This window comes from Polypterus senegalus, chromosome 5 (assembly GCF_016835505.1).
Source record: "Polypterus senegalus isolate Bchr_013 chromosome 5, ASM1683550v1, whole genome shotgun sequence".
Lineage (NCBI taxonomy): Eukaryota > Metazoa > Chordata > Cladistia > Polypteriformes > Polypteridae > Polypterus > Polypterus senegalus.
In genome coordinates, this window is record NC_053158.1 from 23,689,346 (window position 1) to 23,711,703 (window position 22,358).

At 39.3% G+C, this 22,358-nt stretch overlaps 1 protein-coding gene across 1 annotated transcript in view; it reads left to right on the top strand.

The window, feature by feature from the left end:
* ankrd33ba (ankyrin repeat domain 33ba) overlaps positions 1-22,358 on the top strand; it is a 117,976-nt gene that overhangs the window by 64,667 nt on the left and 30,951 nt on the right. The window contains exon 2 of the mRNA XM_039754390.1: positions 18,073-18,202. Within this exon, the coding sequence (XP_039610324.1) occupies positions 18,073-18,202 (130 nt within the window). The remainder of the gene's footprint in view (positions 1-18,072; positions 18,203-22,358) is intronic.

The following is a 22,358-nucleotide window of genomic DNA, read 5'->3' on the forward strand; positions in this document are numbered from 1 at the left end:
GAATGTACTTGGCAGCCACAGAGCACCAGCCTATGCCCAGCAGGTTGACGACATGCTTCAAACATACTGTACAACACCATGAACTACAACATGCCACTAAAGATTACTTTTCGGCTTTCACACTTGGAGTTCTTCCCCACTAATCTTGGTGCGGTCAGTGTCGAACATGGTGAAGGATTTTACTGTGACATTGCAACAATGGGAAAGCAGAATTGGGGCATGAAACCATCAATACGGGCTGACTGTTGTTGGACACTAAAATGAAGAGAAGTAAAAATGAAAATTGCCAGCTAAAATTTTCAGTTCAGTCGATCTAATGCAATGTGCCAGTATCATTCAAACGCACTAAATTCAATAAAAGTTCTTTTCATGGTTCTTCAAATAATCAACAAAACTTTTTCAGAAAGTTGTTGTCCAGTGATATTTGGTGATTTTTTTCCAGTGTAAATGTTTTTGTTAAGTCCTTTTATTTGATATTTTGCTTTTCATTAAGCCTCATTTTATTATTTAGTAACCGGTTATATAAAGGCCTTACATGCCTCAGGCTAGTGCTGAGACATTCGCTATCTTTCTGCTGTTGTTCAGCTCCCATTTTCATATCCTTTCTTGGAATTTATAAGTTGGTTAGTCTTTGACCTTTTCATATATATTTCTTTGCCGTTTAGAATTTTTTGTCACTTGTTACTTGGTTTTCCTTTTGTTTAATGACTCTTACTTTATTTGCCTTGTACGAGGTGTGGCAGAAAAGTAATGAGACTGGCAACACTGCAAGCGATCTGGCAACGCTGTGCTGTTGTCCTTGATAGAGCACGTGTATCAGTACCCTCCCATAGCTCAGTGCGAGTTTCAACTCCTTCCGTTAACTACGTGATTTTTGTGACTGCTATTAGCAAAGTTGTGTTTTTGGTTGTGCGTCACGCAAAATGGAACAGCGGAATTTGGAGAAACGTTGTGCCATTAAATTTTGTGTTAAGCTTGGAGAATTTTTATAAAGACGTCCTTGAAAAGGGTCATTCGCGTGAGACCAGACATTGCAGACAAATGGATGCTCCATCATGACAACGCCCCATGTCACACTGCCCTCTCCATAACAGAATTTTTGACCTCAAAAGGCATTCCTGTGGTTCCCCAGCCCCCTTATTCACCTGACCTCAGTCCGTGTAACCTAAACTGAAAAATGTCCTCAACGGACGTCATTTCGGGACTTTAGAAAACATCCAAAAGAGTGTAACGGACATGCTGTAGACCATACCGGTTAAAGACTTCCAGCGCTGCTACCAACAGTGGGAACAACGTCTCCATCGGTGTGTAGCTGCCCAAGGGAACTACTTTGAAGGGGATAACACTGATGTTTGAAAAAAATAAAAACTTTGGTAAATAAAAAATCAGTCTCATTACTTTTCTGCCACACCTCGTATGTATTTTTTTTAATTCTTGAATAGACTTAATTATTATATTTGAATGGTAGATTGGCAAATGAAATGCAGTCTCACAGTTATAATTAACTGAATACAAGTAACACCAGTCCAGGTAAATTTTCTAATTCTGGATTTGTACACACGCTTCGACATAACAAAGTCTGAAATCTCATATCAGTCGTTTTGAAAACAACACAACAAAGACATTTTTTACAAGAGTTCTTCAATAATGAAGTAACGTAAAACTGACAAGTATGATTTCACACAGGAAGTCTTAGGTTGGGACAAATGCAAACAAATGACAGATTTGAGCAATTAAAGCCCCAGGGGTTTGTGGCATTTGAAACATGAATTAATTTCGCTCATCAGTTAAATATTAGGTTTTAGGAGTTTTTTTTTACCAGATAGTAATGCAATTGTTAATATTACAATAGCAAATATTAGAAACCTAATTGAGGGTTTCCTGATAAACCAGATTTTAAAAGGATTTTATTATACAAACTGGTTTAAAGAGTTTCTTTAAATTAAGATATCCGGAATTATTTTGGAATTCACAAATTCAGATAATAATGTTTGAATTTGTATTTTTATTATTGATTTTAAGTAGTACTGGTTAAAGGGGCTTTGCCCCCTGCTCGCTTCACTTGCCAATTCCCTGGCTTGCGCTACATGATAGCCTCTTTGTGGTTCTGCCGCTTGCGTGTGAGGATGCGGTTGTACAATTTTAACAAATCTGTTACAAAATTGTTACATATGCATCAACACAACGTATAACTGCCTGTGATTGAATTTAATTTTTTTCTCTTTATTTAAGAAAATTACTTTTTCTGTTTGGCTATGAGATTTGTTAATTGACTTTACAAAAGCTATTCTAACAGGAAACTGTTAACGTTTTAATACAACTGGCATATCAAGATCTCCTTTGTTGTCTAAATGTCTTCCATGGAAGATGCACTACATTACCTTTCTTGGATATACCCTTCTTTCTCAAGTAATTTGCTTGTTGGAAGACCAGACGTTGTTAACGGTTGTAGATATTCTCCGGGATATTGTAAGTCAATGTTTTCATCTTACCACCAAATGTTTCAGCATAGTCTATTGATACGCATTTAAACAATTTGCCGTGAAACCAATCAACATTTTTGGATGCGTTTAACCAATTTGCTGTGTAACCGATCGTCATTTTTGGCGTTAATTATTTTGACTTCCTTGTTTCTCGGTGATAGAGGGCCGTGGTCTTGTTTGGAAATGTTTGAGAGGAGGGAGTGACTTGAAAAAATCTCTCTTCCGAAAAGTCTTGTCGCGTCGAAGGATTTTTTTATATAATAAGAGATTTTTCAGTTACAGGTGAGAAAATGTACACATGGTAAGATTTACATTTATTTATTTGACTGACGCCTTTATCCAAGGTGACTTACACAATTTGTTTTTCCAGTTGGAGCACAAGCAGGTGACATAGCATGCCCATGGTCACACAGTGTCAGTAGTGGGATTTGAAACCACAATGTCAGGGTCTGAAGTCCAAAGCCTTAACCAGAGTGCCACACTGCCTGCCATGAGATAAATCAGGTTGTCCTTGATGATACATCTTTTATAAACCCTATGCTGAATTAACAACATTCTCTACTCTTGTTATGCTGGCAGAATTCCCATGTCTATTACATATTAAATTCATGTCTTACATTGTAATTGGATATTTATGAATGTAGTTTACTTAACTCTGCGGTGGGCTGGCACCCTGCCCGGGGTTTGTTTCCTGCCTTGCGCCCTGTGTTGGCTGGGATTGGTTCCAGCAGACCCCCTGTGACCCTGTAGTTAGGATATAGCGGGTTGGATAATGGATGGATGGATAGTCTAATAAACTGAGAGCTGGGCAACTACTTGATTGATGTAACACCATTTTTTATTTGCCTTAATCTATACTGCACTAATAAAAGGCAAAGCCCTCACTGGCTGACTGACTGACTGACTGACTGACTGACTGACTGACTGACTGACTGACTGACTCACTCACTCACTCACTCACTCACTGACTCACTCATCACTAATTCTCCAACTTCCCGTGTAGGTAGAAGGCTGAAATTTGGCAGTTTCATTCCTTACAGCTTCCTTACAAAAGTTGGGCAGGTTTCATTTCGAAATTCTATGCGTAATGGTCATAACTGGAAGGTATTTTTCTCCATTTACTGTAATGGAGTTGAGCTCGAAAGCCATGGGGGCGGAGTTTCGTGTGACATCATCACGCCTCCCACGTAATCACGTGAAGTGACTGTCAACGCAGTACGTAGAAAACCAGGAAGAGCTCCAAAAAGCGCTGAAGAAAACATGCATTATATAATTGAGAAGGCAGCGAAACAATAAGAAGCGAGCGAGTGACATATACAACCATATTCATGAGTGCTGCTACCTCGGAAAGAAAGCAAGGTGTAAACCTAAACTTTAAATTAAGTTCATAGACAGGCTACCGCTGGCGTTTGTCATGCCCACGGGTAATGCGGGATACAAGTTTAATGAGAGGACGCAGGATATAAACGAGAGTTTTGATCACTTTGTAACTAATGTTTCCTTTTCTCAGCACAAGCACAGCTGAGAAGCTTCGAAGCATGTGCTCCATAACGCGTTAAAAAATCACGCATTTAATCACACTTTGCATTACAAGCAAAGGGGAACTTCTGTCAATGCATGATTTCCTGGTACACCGATTACTTTGATCAGCGTTTCACGATTCATTTTACCCTCACACACCCTTGGTTTGAGAAGAAGTATGAAAAAATATGAGGTTAACACAGAAAAACAGATCACCAATTGAATCTTTATGAATAATCGATTCGCCATCAATAATTGTTTTGGTAAAGCCATACTCAGTGTAATCCTCCTTCTATTTTATAAATTTTTCTGCCACCAGCCATAATTAAATGAACGGTAAAAAAGTAAGAGCGAAGCGAGGGTGACTTATTCAAGCAGTCAGGCGACAGCTCAGTAGCTCGAATTTGGATATAAGTGGGTTCTATTTAGTCACCAGAAATATCTTTGTTAGGAATGGAAGTTGAATTTAGTCTTTAAATTTCTATGGTAAAGAAAAAGTTATGCAATGATGACTAAATCTAACTATATAAAGTCAAAACTTGATTATATATAAAGTCATTCCCGAAAATATAAAGTCAAAACTTGATTATATAAAGTCACTGTCGGAATATATAAAGTGAAAACTTGAATATATAAAGTCATTCCCAAATATATAAAGTCAATACCTGAGTATATAAAGACGGCGTTGGAATATTTCGGAATATGTAAAGTAAGCGCTACAATATATAAAGTCAAAACTTAAATATATAAATTCAGCGTCGGAATATACAAAGTCAGAGCTGGAATATCCATCCATTTCCCAACCCGATGAATCTGACCACAGGGTCACGGGGGTCTGCTGGAGCCAATCCCAGCCAACACTGGGCACAAGGCAGGAACCAATCCTGGGCAGGGCACATGCATCATTTTCAAAACATTAACCGAACAGTGTTTTTTTAATTTATTTTTCTGAATACATTTTTGTTAACTTAGTTCAGTTCAGAGTCGTTTCAATCAATATATTTTAAGTTTGACTTTATATATTCAGGAATGAGTTTATATACTCCGATGTTGACTTTATATAATCAGGAATGACTTTATAAATTCCAGCGATGACTTTATAATATTCAACGTTTGACTTTATATATTCAGAAAAAAGTTTGACTTTATATATACCGACGCTGACTTTATATATTCAAGTTTTGACTTTATATATTCAGGAATGACTTTATATATTCAGAAAATAAATGTATTTGCCTGTTTGGCACCTCATAGTATATGTGTATATGTATATATATATATATATATATGCCAGCAACACTCATGACAATGACAAAACAATTACGTTGTCAATCATGTTATGTTATTATTAAAATGTTTCCTTTGCCTGTTTGGCACCTCATAGTATATGTGTATTTTGCAATATATCTGTATATATATATAGATACAGTCATGGTCAATCATGTTATGTTATTAAAAATGTTTCCTTTTCTTTTTACTCGGCACTTTTGCAATATTTTCCCAGAAAATGCACCATTTTTCAAAGAAAATTGTTGCAATTGCAAATGTTTTGGTATACACGTTTATTTCCTTTATGTTCATTGGAGGAACACAAAAAAACAAAATTATTGGCACCTTTTCAAAATTTTGGGTAAATCGTTTTATTTCAAGCATATGATTCTCATTTGAACTCACCTGTGGCAAGAAACAGGTGCTGGCAATATAGCAATCACACCTGAAGCCAGTTAAAATGGAGAAAAGTTGACTCTGCCTTACTGTTGTATGTCTGAGTGCCACACTAAGCATGGAGAACAGAAAGAAGAACAGAGAATTTTCTGAGGACTTGAGAACAAAAATTGTGGAAAAATATCAACAATCTAAAGCATTCAAGTCAATCTCCAGAGATCTTCATGTTCTTTTATCCACTGTGCTCAACATCATCAGGAAGTTCACAACACATGGCACTATAGCTAATCTTCCTGGACGTGGACGGAAGAGAAAAACTGATAAAAGACTGCAATGAAGGATAGTCCAAATGGTGGATAAACAGCCCCAATCAACTTCAAAACATATTCAAGCTGTTCTGCAGACTCAGGGTGCAACAGTGTCAGCTCGAACTATCCGTCGACATCTGAACAAAATGAAACGCTATGGCAGAAGAGCCAGGAGGACTCCACTGCTGACACAGAAACATAAAAAAGCCAGACTGGAGTTTGCCAAAATGTACTTGAGGAAGCCAAAATCCTTCTGGGCGAACGTCTTGTGGACAGATGAGACCAAGGTAGAGCTTTTTGGTAAAGCTCATTATTCTACTGTTTACAGAAAACAGAATGAGGCCTACGAAGAAAAGAACACAGTACCTACAGTCAAACATGGTGGAGGTTCTAAGATGTTTTGGGGATGTTTTGCTGCCTCTGGCACTTGATACCTTCACTGTGTGCAAGGCATCATGAAATCTGAAGACTACTAAAAGATATTAGGGTGCAATGTAGGGCCCAGTGTCAGAAAGCTGGGTCTGCGTCAAAGGTCATGGGTGTTCCAGCAGGACAATGACCCCAAACATACCTCTATAAGCACCCGGAAATGGTTAAAGACAAAGCGCTGGAGAGTTCTGAAGTGGCCAGCAATGAGTCCAGATCTAAATCCAATTGAACACTTATGGAGAGATCTCAAAATGACTTTTAGGAGAAGGCGCCCTTCAAATCTGAGAGAACTTGAGCAGTTTGCAAAAGAAGAGTGGTCAGAAATTCCAGTTGAGAGGTGTAACAAGCTTGTTGATGGTTATAGGAAGCGCTTGATTTCAGTTATTTTTTCCAAAGGGCATGCAGCCAAATATTAAGTTGAGGGTGCCAATAATTTTGTCCAGCCCGGTTTTTCACTTCCGTGTGACATGATGTCAGATTTGGCTTTTTTTCTCTGTTTTTTTGTGTTGTTCCAATGCACATAAAGGAAATAAACATGTGTATACCAAAACATTTGTAATTGCAACAATTTTCTGGGAGAAATGGTGCATTTTCTGGGAAAATTACAGGGGTGCCGATAATTTCGGCCATGACTGTAGATATAGATATATATAGATATGACAACAACACTCATATCAATGACAAAACAGTTACATTAACAATCACGTTACGTTATTTTTAAAATTTTTCCTTTTTTTTTTCATAACTTCTTTTACACACTACTTCTCATGCGCGTGGTATTCTGCTATTACATATATATATATATATATATATATATATATATACTGTATATATACACAGTATATAATTATATATACTGTTATGTTAAAAGAAAAAGGCAGAATATGGTCCACTTCAATAATGCAGTTACTTCTAATTAAAAATCAGATAAAAAAAGATTTCTGTTTTTGCTGTGCTATCAAATAGGCAAGTATCATGAGCTTTTTCAAGTACTGATATTGAATACAAAAATTCTAGTATCATGACATCACAAATAGTAAGGGCTGTGTGTGGAGTATTCCACATAGATTTAGGCTTACACAGGTCAGGCGTGCACAATCTTCTGGTTTCTTTGATCACACTGCTGTCAGCTCTGTGCTTCTGTTGAGGAGTGGAAAAAAGAGTGGAAGCTGGGATGAGTTCTGCTATACACACCTGCCCCCTAGTGGACAGGCATGGCCTTGTGGGAAACTGTTGGAACTGAGCCACACTAGTGTGCCAGCTTCTTAGCAAACAGGCTGAGGGACAGTCCAAATGCAGGAGCAGTATAGCATTACTTACCAGGATGGAATGAAGGGGAGCTGGAAGAAAGAATGAGAAGAAACCAGTATCATATGGGAGTGGTTTGGTCATTGGCGGTCAGTGGAGAGAGAAGGAGCAGCATATATACCTTCTGGGAGAGATTTAAGTGTCAGTCATATCAGGTATACCTTCTACACATAAACAAAATTCAGGGGAAATATCCAAAATTAAATGAGGTCCAAGAAGGTGTTTGCTGAAAAAGCCTCTGATACACAAAGAGGGAATCTCTGTGGCTACACTGGGCAGTTTCTTGTGCCTCACATATGACTGAAGAAGAAATGATAGCTTGGGGTGGAGAGCTGCAGTTGTACCATCTCTGTACTTGTTGCATTGATTGGTACTTCCTCTGAATAAGTATTGTCATTAAGCAAAATAAATACTATGTATAGTGCCTTCAGAAAGTATTCAGACCCCCTTCACTTTTTACACAGTTTGTGTTGCTTTGCTTGTGATTAAATCATTTAAATTAATTTTTCCTTAATCCAACAAGTGAAAAAGCAAAAACTGGATTTTAGGAGTTATTCCAGATTTAAAAATAAAAACTGAAATATCACACTGACACGAGTATTCAGATCCTTTGCTATGACACTTGGCTCAGGTGCATCCCGTTCTATTGATCGTCATTGAGATGTTTTTACACCTTGTTTGGAGTCCACCTGTTGTTAACCCGATTGATTGGACATGATCAGGAAAGGCACACACCTGTCTGTACAAGTTACTGTTGACCATGTGTATCATAGCAAAATCTAAGTCATGAGGTCGAAGGAAATACCTGCAGAAATTAGAGACAGGATTGTGTGGAGAAACAGATCTCAGGAAAGCTGCAAAAAGTCCCTGCATCATTGAAGGCTCCCAAGAGCACAGTGGCCTCTTAAATGGAATACATTTGGAACGACTACGACTCTTCCGAGAGTTGTCTGAGCAATTGAAGGAGAAGGGCCTTGGTAATAGAGGTTACCAAGAACCTGATGGTCACTCTGGCTGAGCTACAGAGAACTTGTGTGGAGATGAGAGAACCTTCTAGAAGGACAACTATCATTGCAACATTCCCCTAATCTAGGTTTATGGGAGAGTAAAGTTTGTGGAGTATGCAAATGGCACCTAAAAGACTCTCAGACTATGAGCAATAAGATTCTCCGGTCTGATGAAACCAAGACTAAACTGTCAGGCCTCAATTATAAGTGTTACATCTGGATGAAACTGGCACTGCTTATCACCTTTACAGTAACATTTCAAAATTGAAGCATAGTGGCGATAGTCTCATGCTGTGGGGTTGTTTGTCAGAGGCAGAGACAGGGAGACTGGACAGGGTTGAGGGACAGCTGAGTGGAGCAAAGCACAGCGATATTCTAAGTGAAAAACAGCTCCAGAGTTCTCTGAACCTCAGACTGGGTCAAAGGTTCACCTTCCTTATGAGAATGACTCTTAGCACAAAGCCAGGACAACAATGCAGTGGTTTAGGGTTAACTCCGTGAATGCTCTTGAGTGGCCAAGCCTGTGCCCAGACTTGAACCCAATTGAACATCTTTGGAGAGACCTGAAAGTAGCTGTCCACTGGTGGTCTCCATCCAGCCTGATTGATGCCGAGGGGATCTACAGAGAAGACTGGCAAAAAATATCCAAATCCAGGTGTGTGAAGCATTTAGGCTGTAATCACTGCCAAAGCTGTCTCAACAAAGTACTACGTAAAGAGTTTCGAATACTTGGGCAATGTGATATTTCAGCTTTTATATTTAGTAAATTTGCAAAATTCATAAATATTTGTTTTCACTTTGTCATTCCAGGGTACTGAGTGTTGCCTAGTGAGAAAAACGTGAATTTAAATGATTTTAATATAAGCCTACAGCATAGCAAAAAAAGTTGTTAAAAAGTGAAGGAGTCTGAATACTGTGGTATTGGAGAGGATTACACAGAGGATTCAAATGTACAGTGATATATAGTAATGAGTCAGAACAGTAGAGCAGCCTTTTATAAAGAATTAAGAAGAATGGTGTCAGAAGGCTTGTGTCAACTGGCTTAAGGTAACGAATGGTCAGGAAAGTGACTGGCACAAGTGGGCAGTGTGCACATAGGGTACTGTGTTCTCTCTACGTCTCCTATGCAGTAGGTGTCATTATACAGTGAGATGGAAGCAAAAGTACACCATTTATCACTCCTTTTGTTTTACACATGGGGACGTAACTAACAATAACATAGTGTTTGAAAGTATTCAAGCTCAATAAATCTAACCATAGATGACAAACACTACAAACAAATTTGACCTGGGAAGGAATCATTGTGCAGGCCAAAGTGGGCCTTTTGATTTGGGGGCAAGGCTGCCTGGGGGTGAGGCTTGCTTTTGGGTTCCGGATCAGGAGAGTACTGCTCCTATTTTGGATATTTTGTGGCCTTCACCATTATATTATTTTGAGGGACATGTAATTTAAAAAATATTGTATATTTGCTAGGGCTGCCATGACTAATCTATGTAAGCAACTAATTGACTAAAAATTTCAATCAAATTATATTTTCTTAATCTATTAGTTGTCCCTGCCAATACCCTACATTGTATGCTGGCATACGCTGATTCTTTGTGCTGTTTTTTGTAAGCCAATCTTGGCGGCAGCGGCACCGAATTCAGCAGAAGACGGTTCCTGTAAATATCAGCCAACATTCTCCATTGTGTGGGAGTATTTTAACTGACAAATCAGTGAAAAAGGTTAATTGAGTAACAAAACATAATGGGGTTCCAGAACCTCACTAGTACACTGAAGTATAGCAATGGACAGGGCCAATGATACAGTAAGTAGCCCACTTACACAGACTTAGCTGTTCAACGGTAGTTCTTCTGGTGTTGTGAAATTCATGCTAGTGACTAGGCATTGAAACAAAAGTTACAGCCACAGTTTTGCTTCAGACAGAACAGATACATTGTCTGCTAAATGCATTTGTCATTTGCCACCATTATTATTCACAAGTGAATTAAAATAAAATAATGTTTCAGGATGTATGCTAGTTAAATATGATAGGCATTTTCACTCTTTGCCACATATTTATGCCACTGCCAACAACACATGACCCTTTAACTGTCACCTTGTGAATCTGAAGGTAATCTGCTTATCAGCGGTTGTCAAAATTGAGCAGTAATTATATTATCAACATAGCTCAGCTTTATAAAGTACCGTATCTACTTGTGGATAAGTTCGCCTGTGGATAAGTCGGGCTTGATTTTACTGTATAATTTATTGTATTTTATAATGTCGGTCGTATAACTCACGCTATTGGTCCAAGGGATAATGATATGTTAACGCCCACTTGAGAGAGTACCCATGGAGCACATGGTTATACCACACGGTAATACCCAAACTATTCCGAAGCGACATTTGCACTGTTTTGTGTTTTTTGCATCTCACACCCTCATATACCTTTATCGTAAGAGCATCACTTATCTACGATGGAGCGTTCGATCAAAAGAAAATATGAAGCTGGTTTTAAATTAAAAGTCGTTGAAATAGCAAAAGAAATTGGTAACTGCACTGCTGCAACAAAATTCGATGTGTCTGAGAAACTGGTGTGAGATTGGAGGAAGGAAGAAGATGTTAAAAAATATGTAAGTGTAGTATTTTTGAACGGGCGCATACTTATGCGCGAGTATATATGGTATTTGTACGAATTTTCTCTAATGATTAAGTTGTAAATAAATCACATTCATTAGGCGATCAGGCTAACTTAGTAAGATGTTTTTTTTTTTTTAAATCCAGCACAGTTGAAGCATTTGATCCAAAATGAAAGAGAGTTTACTTCAGAGCCTGCAGGTGAGCTACTGCTGGAAAGCTGGAGTTTTTTGGAAAGAGACACAATTTCTAGTGCCGTTGAGACAGACTGCTGAGCAATATCCAGTTGAAAAGGCTATGCACATCTTAAGTATAATTTCTGGGCCGTTCCCATGTTCTCAGACAAATCAGTATAGACGGTCTGATGATTGTCTGGCTGCCTTTGTCTCGCCATAATGGATCGCACTGGAAGAGTTATACTGAATGCTGCCTATGAAGTGTTCTTTGTTGTAAAGGTTTTCTTTCACTTCACTTTGGCCCTATGTCTGAAACAATTACAAAGAGGCATTTTTGTAGCAGAAGAACTGGTCTGAATGAACTCATTTGTCTGTTGTACAGAATCTTTTGCACAGGGTTTTTGATGAATTATTAATGTGTGCTTACCATATGAGATAACCTACTGATTAAGATACCTATTCAGTTGCTTTTGAAAAAGTGAAAAACTGTATATCAAGAACTTAAACTGAACAAATAGATTTACATGCGTATTGTCTGCTTTGCCTGTCACAGATTTTATAAACAATTAATATTTAAATGTGATGATGACAATAGCAAACAACTGGAATTAAAAAAAAAATGCTTGTTGTGCAAACAATGTGTACTAAAGTCGGTGGTCCAAAAAGGAACAGTTACTGAAAAATTTAATGTATAATCATTTAATGCTTTGTGGCTGCCAAAGGATAGAATATTGGTTTAAACTCAGTCTTCTCTTCAAGAGATATGGGTTGCCCATTTCCTGAAATATGATTTATACATTTGAATTATTTGTATGCCGCTTTATGCCAAATATACATAGCAGCTATATTTATGATGACTATAAAGAGCATGCACACTAAGATGGTGGAATTGTGAAGTAAAGTATGGAGTCATTTAGGGGAGGAAAGACCTTCATGACTTCTTGGCATTGGAGGAACAAATTCATGAAACATATGTGAGAAGCTGTAGGGTCTGTGGGAGTGAACTATGGAATCCTGGGAAGAACAGATTTGAGTGGTCAGGTGTAGAGGGTCACAGAACCATCCAGATGCTCCCCACACGCTTGCTAGCTACACAACTTTCAGCTCATCTTGCCATAACTATTGACTGACTACCTCTGTGAGCTATTTAACCCTCATTTTAGTGCTGTGTAAAGAGTGAGGGGAGCTAATCTAACAAATCACACTGAAAGGTTATATTTAGCAATAACCAAATACAAAATTAACAAGCATTCTGATGGGGAGCTGCATCCTCATTGTTTAAAGTCTGCTCTCGAGAGTCCCGACTGTCTGGTTGCATCAGTGAAGAGAAGCAAATAGTGGTCCACTTTTTCATGGGCTGAAGGTGTACCAGGGGCCAAAATCCACAGATGGCTTTCTGCACAATATGCCAACAGCATTTTGCCATGGTGCAATATTTACGAAATGATCGAGAACATCAAAAATGGTCAGACTATCCCGTCTCCCTTCAAGTTTATTCTCCACAAAACAGACTTCTAGCACAATACCAGCGCTTGTCATCTACAGAAATTCTCAGATGATTTCTCCATTACCAGCTGCATTAATAATCGAGATGAGTCAAAGTACAGGAGTCTTGTGTTACAGAAAGAACCACCTGCAGCTCAATATCAGTAAGGCAAAGGAGTTGGTGGTGGACTTCTGGTATGCCAAAGAGCCTCTGAAGCCACTCAGCATTCTTGGGGGGGACACAGAATTGGTGCAGAGTACTTGGGGGTTCATGAAAACAGCAAGCTGGACTGGTCTGACAAGACATTGGTGCTGTACAAGAAGGGCCAGAATAGATTGTACTTCTGAGGAGACTCAGGTCTTCTGATGTATGCAGCACTCTGCTGGAGATATTTTACCAGTCCATAGCAGCCAATGTACGAGGTGTGGCAGAAAAGTAATGAGACTGGCAACACTGCAAGTGATCTGGCAACGCTGCGCTGTTGTCCTTGATAGAGCCCGTGTATCAGTACCCTCCCATAGCTCAGTGCGAGTTTCAACTCCTTCCGTTAACTACGTGATTTTTGTGACTGCTATTAGGAAGTTGTGTTTTGGTTGTGCGTCACGCAAAATGGAACAGCGCAATTTGGAGAAACGTTGTGCCATTAAATTTTGTGTTAAGCTTGGAGAATCGGCAAGTGTGACGTTTGAAAAGTTAAAACAGGCCTATGAAAAACATTCTTTATCCCGAGCTCAAGTTTTTCAGGGAGGCCTTCAACTTCGAAAACCAATGAAAACATCGAACGTGTGAACACTCTTGTGAGATCAGACCGTTGTTTAACATTAAGAATGTTGAGTGAACAATTAAATTTGAACAGATTTATCGTTCATCAAATTTTGACTGAACATTTGCACATGCGAAAGGTCTGTGCCAAAATGGTGCAGAAAAACCTCACAATTGAGCAGAAGGACAATCGAAAAAACGCATTCCTGTGGTTCCCCAGCCCCCTTATTCACCTGACCTCAGTCCGTGTGACTTTTTCCTTTTTCCTAAACTGAAAAATGTCCTTAAAGGACGTCATTTCGGGACTTTAGAAAACATCCAAAAGAGTGTAACGGACATGCTGAAGACCATACCGGTTGAAGACTTCCAGCGCTGCTACCAAGAGTGGGAACAACGTCTCCATCGGTGTGTAGCTGCCCAAGGGAACTACTTTGAAGGGGATAACATTGATGTTTGAAAAAAATAAAAACTTTGGTAAATAAAAAATTAGTCTCGTTACTTTTCTGCCACACCACAGCATATTGTTCTATGCTGTGGTCTCCTGGAGAAGAAACTTGAGTTCAGAAGATGAAAAGTACCAGAACAAACTTATCAGGAAAGCCAGCTGCATCACAGGACTGACCCAGGGAACACTAGGAGTTGTTGTTGAAAAGAGAATGATGGCAGATATTGGTTTTCAGGGTCATTCTACCAGGCACGGTGTGCTAATAAGCGCCTCTGGGTATCTGTTCTGCCTGTTGCTATCAGTTAGTTCAATACCTGTACTTCCTCCCAACATCCCCGACTACATACTTATATTCCTTAAGTTCACTTGTATTCATTTGCTATTTCTGTGGTTATCTATCTATCCATCCATCCATCCATCCATCCTGTGTGTCTGTATCTTTGTTTTCTATGTTTCTGACGCTGTATGCGTTTAATTTCCCCTTGGGACTAATAAAGTATCGAATTTAATCAAAGTGTTAAGGACAAAGAAAGCGTGGGACTGTTCATGTCCAAGTCTGTACAATGCTTCTGATTAACTGACAAGGATTTCTGCCCCAGTACACCTTAAAACAACAAAAATCGGACCATTGCTCACTGCTCTTCTTTGGTGCAAATGGAGGGTGGGGTAGCCATGTTTATTCCTAGAATACAACAAGAGAAATTTACTGATCAGTGTTGAAACTTTACCATATTAGCACATGTGCGAGGGGAAACCTGTACAGCCAGCTGAAACAAAATTATCACAAAAGAGCAGATAGTTATCGAATAACCCGTGTATTAAAAAATAAAAGTTACAAAAGAGCAGATAGTTATTGAATAACCCGTGTATTAAAAAATAAAAGTTACAAAGTCAGTCGGCTTCAATTCCAGCAACTTTCTGTTTAAGACCGTGTGTAAGATGTATATTTTATTGCCCTCATCCATCAGCGGTCACTTTTGTCGCAGTTGGACAAGAAGTATTTCTTTGTTTTGGTAATGTGAGAGATGAACAGTAAGCACAACCAATGCATTTGTAAAGTTTTCTTTAGCAGTTTAATAAAGATAGTGGGCATAAATGCAGTTATGCTGTTTTCTCTTTGACCACAAAACAGAAACAGTCATCTTTATCGCTTTCTAATATGTCAGTATTTTGAGCAATTGCAGAAATCTTTTTGTTCACTCTGTGCTCTGTTTAAGTCATTTTAAATTCCTGTACTACTATGCAAAGTATTTTCAGGGAAAATGCTACTCTGTGTGTCTGTCAGTGTGTCTGTGACTTCATTTGGAAGATGTCTTGTCACTGAGTAACTCGGTTTCCTCACATACAAATTGTTAATGAGATATTCTTGGTCATGTCAGGACTTTTACCTGACTGCTCTGTGTGAGCTTTTCTAATGCCATGTCACATTTCCTCGTGGCTTAGTCATGCCATGTTTTTTGTATTAATGTCAAAGGTTTGTATTCTTTAGCAGTCTAAGTTAAGAACATATGTGATTAAATAAACTTTTGTCTTCCCTTATCTCGAACTTTCTGTCTTCCTTATCTAAAGCTATTTCATCAAGGAGGACAGAGGTTAGGAGCACACGGTGTTAGCGCATTTCCCCACCCACCACATGACAAACCAACTCAGGATCCCAGATTAGGACCCGAGTGCAGCCATGCAATGGGTGAGACCTCAGCATCACACTGGTTCAGATGGAATGGAACCAGTGTGAGGTTTTTTATGGGGGCTGGAGTGCCAGTTCTGCCACCGACCCCCAGGTTTTTCCATGCAGGTTAGAGGGCCTTACATGCAGGGCTGGATACAGATTAAAGTCATACCCAGGACGGAGCAATTTCAGGTTAAGGGCCTTGCTCAAGGGCCCAAAGAAGTAGAGTCACTTTTGGCATTTATGGGATTCAAACCAGCAACCTTCCTATTACCAGTGCAAATCCCTAGCCTCAGAGCCAGCACTCTGCCCTTATTTTATCTAAAATGAATTAAAATTGGAGAAGACCCATCTATCTGTTTGAACATATGTACATTGTCACACATGTACGATTGGGAGGCAGCAAAAGGGTCTGACTAGTAATAATAGTACCACACACACCAGACCAGACCAGGGGATGGTGAGCTGCACTGACTTTCTCTCTCAATCCTCTGCACACCATCAAGGTCCCGGCCCATTTGATGACATCACTTCCGGTCCTGGTCCCAATTACGTCACTTCCTGTCCTGGCCATTAATGCTGCCATATTTGCAATCTTAAATCAGTTCTGTTTTGGACTGCAACCTGTGAACAATTCAACAAAAATACCGATTTGCAGCCAGGGCATAATATAAGGGTGGCTGCCCCAAACAGACCTCATATATTGCAAACCTGACTCACTCGCTCACTCATCAACAAAAGCATTATTTCCTGAAATTTGGCAAGGTAGTACATCTAAGGCAGTAGGCATCCACTAAGGAAGAACATATTGATTTATCAATATTTAGAGGTAAACTCCATGAAAACAGAGAAAATAAATATCCCAAAATCTCGAAAGTGCCTTGATGGATTGAAATTTTGTGACAATGTAGAAAAAACAAAATTAGCTGATGTGTGTTTTTTATAAGTTGATATTTGTTGTTCATAATAGTCTAGTGAATGGGACATTCTTACCCACTCTGTCCCCTTTAGCCATAGTGACAGCGATCACACTGAGAAATGGGGTGTGCTGGTTTACTCAAATGAAAGAGAAGCGTAGTTTAAAAAAGGAAGAAAAAGGAAAGAAGTGAGGAGGGCGGAGGAAGAAAAAAGTTTGTTTAAAAGAGTAGCTGGGAAGGAGGACGGAAATGGTAAAAGAAGCGACTCGTAAAGCATGGAAGGCTTCGAAATTACGGTTGGACGCAACAAAAAGGAGTGCGGGTTAATCGGAAAGGATCTTTGGAGTGCACGGCTTTACGTTGTATTTGTGTGGAGGGCAGCGGCCATGGAACTAGTTTTGAGTGGATTATAATGGTGCTGTGGTTTTTTAAGTGTTCCTGAGGAATAGGGAAGTGTCTGACAACTATACTGGACTGATTATTGTAGCCAAAAATGTGACCCGAGTGGTAACCACTGTGTCTCTTAGTGATATATTTTGCTGTTCCGTTATTTCACCGAGTAATATTTTCTGTTTGCGCTAGTGCGATCTTTACTCTACAGCTACGTGCTGTTGTGAAGAGTGGGGCTGAACGCACCCCAAGGAGACGCGTTCGCTCCTCCGAAACCCCTCTTAAACGGTGATACAATGGGAAACAAATAACAGTTGGTTTTTTTTACCTCCTCTTTGCTCGATCAGCTGCTCTCGTGCCGTGTGATCTGCATCTCATGCGGCGCTTCGAACATTTTAAAGTCACTGCCTTGTCTCTCTTCTCCCCCAGATATCCTCAAACACTATTCAATCTCTTTTCACTGTTCCGTTATTTCACCGAGTAATATTTTCAGTTTGTTTGCGCAAATGCGATCTTTACTGTCTTGTTGTTTTGAGACTTTCGAATTGTCCTACTTCCATTATATCTAACCTGCTCTACGTGTGTATCACGGGAGTTGCTTCCAAAGGTTGTAAGTGTGACGTGACTTGTCCATCTCGGGGGACGTGAAAGTGTCTCTCTGTCTCTCAAGTTTTTTTTATAATAGACATTTTTGAGTGAGGATTGTAAGGCCTTATGACACCAGCAGCAGGACTGTCAATTGCTAATTAAGAAAAACAGCCCGCAGTAAAAGAAAATATTGATACTGTACAATATATTTAATAAAGAATTAAAATGAGGGATTATTTTTGTTGATGTGTTTTTTGTATAATTCTTGTAATTCTTTTTTTTTTTGGTTTCTTTTTCAGACTGGACTGCTAGTAGCCTGTTACCAGGGGTATGTCGACATTGTAATAACTCTCGCTCAGTGTCCGCATATCGATGTGAATTGGCAGGACAAAGAGGGGAACACGGCCCTCATAACGGCAGCCCAAGCAGGTGAGAACTACGCTACGTCTCAAAGATGAATAAATAACAAAGTGAGATTACCTGGACAGCTTTTGTCATTCCTTTCACAGGTAAAACTCTCTCCATTATCGCATAATAAGATGCAAAACACATTCAAACAAACAAACTTTATTGTGAAAGTGCCTTTCTATAGCAAACACCGTACTAAGGCACTTTACAAGTACAAGTCATAAGAACACTTGTTATATTCAGAGCACAAGTGGGTTAAGTAACTTCCTCAGGGTCACAAAATGAAACAGAATTGAAATGGCAACCTTGTGCTTTGGATTCCAGCTCTTTAGCCACTACACTATTCCACATATGTTCAATGAAAGCAACATCAAGGATATTTTATTGGTTGGCTGAAATGCTTTGGGTGGCACGGTGGTGCAGTGGTAGCGCTGGTGCCTCGCAGTGAGGAGACCTGGGTTCGGTTCCCGGGTCCTCCCTGCGTGGGTTTCCTCCGGGTGCTCTGGTTTCCTCCCACAGTCCAAAGACATGCAAGTTAGGTGCATTGGCAATCCGAAATTGTCCTTAGTGTGCAGGTGTGTGTGTGTGCCCTGCGGTGGGCTGGTGCCCTGCCCGGGGTTTCTTCCTGCCTTGCGCCCTGTGTTGGCTGGGATTGGCTCTAGCAGACCCCCGTGACCCTGTAGTTAAGATATAGTGGGTTGGATGGATGGATGAAATGATTTGTTTTCTAAATAAAATCACTATCTTCTTGTAGTTGCAGGAGTGTAAGGTGAGTTCAAGCACGTGTAAAATGCGAAATCTCTCAGTCCAAAAGTTTGTTTTAAAATATTTAGTGAAAATTCGAAGCAAACAGTCCACACAAGAAAAAAGAAAAAAGGTTGTTACACACATAGAGTAAAAAGCAAAAATTTATCTTCTCTAAACTTAGCTTTTCTTGTCAAACTTTGGTTGTTTCTAAACTTAAAGATGCTTTACTTCTTCTTTTGTACGCTTTAAACGTACGGCGCTGTACATTCATTTTTTTTTTTCAATTTTATTGAATTTATTAAAATCAAATAACATTCCATACACAACTCAAGTTTTACAAAAAGAAAAAAATGGTTTGAAACAAATCAACCCCCACCCCTGAACATTCAATAAAGCACGTTGTCTTTCATGTTACTTGGCACGGTTTAAAACCGTGTGCCCTCAATGCCTTACACCTGGCAAGGCTGGTCACTAACTGAGTATAATGTTTAGTCAGAGAGGCTAGAAATAGTTAGAATATACCAATTCAATTCAACTCATGGGGGTTGTAGGAGCCTCTCGTAGACAATGCACCAATATTTAGGCAAACATTTATATAACTTAAATAACTAGCAAATGGCTCTTACACTTCTTCTCTTTTTAAACCTCTTGTATTTAATTTGCTTAGTGCCTTTAGGAAGAATAGCACTGCCATTCTTTGCATATCCTGTTCTGAACAAAAAGATGAAAATAGGTCACATTTTCTTAATGGTATCACAGGACATGTACTCGGGTACAGCACTGTGACTTTGATTTGTTGTCGTCTGGCTCATATTTGGTCTACTTACAGTATAAGCCGATATGAGAATTCCTTTAGTCAGCCGTACATTACTGAGCACTCTGAGCAGAGTACTTCCTGGTGATTGTCAGCTGATCTCTCTATGTGTCAACCCCCCACCGTTTGTAAGCAGCGTTGCAACTACATTACATTCTATACGTCCACAGTGCAAATCCCATCCTCATCGCCAATTGTATTGCAGAGGACTTGCTACAAAGCATCTCAGTTTGCAGATTTGCACTGTGGTGAACTGCTGGTGGTCAGCTTCGAACCTGCAATATCTGGCTCAGAAGTGGTCTTCTTATTGCATGAGATAGTAACCTCAGCAAAGCAGAGACTGCTTCTGATCCCTGCAAACGTAGTGTTTCCTAGTGGTGCCAGCTGAACTCTGTCACTCTCTCTCAGTCCCCGGCCATTTCTGTGTAAAACCACCATTGGAGACTTTAAAGTGATTTTCCTTTTTGCAAATAATTATACTCTGATAGCACTTGTAAATACCTGAAAGAACTCCCCTGAAATCCATAGATAAAATTATCAATCAGGATATTAACCTGAGACGGACAACTTTATACGTAGCTGAATTACAATCACTGTCATGTCGTTGTTTGTGTAATCAAAGTACTGACAGATTACCGTCACGTCCTGATTCAGTGGTGAGAATTGAACTGTCAGCCTTATGGTTTGAATGATTTAGTCAATAGGCCACCCTGCTTGGCTGAATGTTTCAAGAAACTTAGTTTCACTTGGTTTAAAAACTGTTTTCCAAACAAGACCACCGTACAGCTGTTCAGTGCACAGCATAATGATGTCAGGGTTAGTCTTTCAAAACATAAAATACAATAAAACAAAGTGTTTACAAATACTTTCTGCCCATGTACAATATGCTGTTGTGGCAGACAGTATGGGCTACTGCTTAATGAGATAGACTGGAAATTAGTGGGCTGAAAATCCACCGTTTCATCTTTAAAGACACCTGTTCAGACTGTAAAAATATGCATTTCTTTACAAATGCATTACATAGTCTACATGTAATGCAATATAATAAAATGAAAAATGTTTATGAAGTAATGTGATATTTACTTAAAGAAAAATACTTTAAGGGTTAAACAATATTTTGTAAATTCATTGTAGTATTGTATTACTGATGTGTCTTGCAATCCAAATTAACATTTAGAGAAATCTCAAAATACGTTTTAGGATATCTAAAAATGAGCGGCACGGCGGCACGGTGGCAGCACGCTGCTGCCTCGCAGTTAGGAGACCCGGGTTCGCTTCCCGGGTCCTCCCTGCGTGGAGTTTGCATGTTCTCCCCGTGTCTGCGTGGGTTTCCACCCACAGTCCAAAGACATGCAGGTTAGGTGGATTGGCGATTCTAAATTGGCCCTAGTGTGTGATTGGTGTGTGTGGGTGTGTTTGTGTGTGTCCTGCGGTGGGTTGGCACCCTGCCCTGGATTGGTTCCTGCCTTGTGCCCTGTGTTGGCTGGGATTGGCTCCAGCAGACCCCCGTGACCCTGTATTCGGATTCAGCGGGTTAGAAAATGGATGGATATCTAAAAATGCATTAATTGAATTACAGATATCTAAAAATGTGTTAATTTCAAGATCTCTTAAATATATTATAACAAATCTCAAAACAGATTTGACGAATACAGATATCTTAAAATCCCTGCGGTGGGCTGGCGCCCTGTCTGGGGTTTGTTTCCTGCCTTTCGCCCTGTGTTGGCTGGTATTGGCTCCAGCAGACCCCCGTGACCCTGTAGTTAGGATATAGCAGATTGGATAATTGATGGATATCTTAAAATAATCCTCTGTTACGTCTGACATATCACAAATGCTGGTGACTTGCTCTGCCTGTCTCTGTTTGGGTTTCCTCACACAGTCCAAAGACACACAGGTTTTGTGAATTGAAGGTGCTAACCTGTGTGTGGCTGTGAGTATTTTCACTTTGTAATGGACTTGGTGTATTATCCAAGTGTTGTTCCTGCTTCATGCCCAAAGATTGCTGGGATAGACAGCAGCTTCCCCATGAGCCTTCCCTGGATTAAGTAGGTTAGAAAAATGGGTGGAATGGATATTTCAAATACATTTCAAGATGTCTTAAAATAAGAGAAAGCTGACATGCAATTTAAAATATCTGAAAACAACTTCTTGCAAAACGGGCTGAAGTTTATATTTGGACTTCCTGACTATTTAAAGACATCTTGAAATAAAATTGAGAGGTCTCAAAATGAGCAGGAAGTTATTTGAAAATATCTGGAAATGTTTTTGAGAGATCTTAAAATGTATTGCATGTGTTTTCATACTGACTCGTGCCTCCTACTACATATTTTTAGATATCTCAAATTCATTTCATGATATCTTTAAATGGGCTTCTGCTCCATTTCACGTACCTTACAACTTGTTTCAAGAAATCTCAAATTAATTTCAAGATATCTTTAAAAAGATAAACTTATTTCAAGCTATCTGAATACCCTTTACAAGATTTCTATAAATCAATTTGTATGTTTCATTGAAAAGAGTTATTCAAAAGGAATGAATTGTTCGCAAAATTGCCCATCACTACCTACAAACCCTAAAGCCTCTGGCTTGAGGAGACAAGGCAAACAATGAATT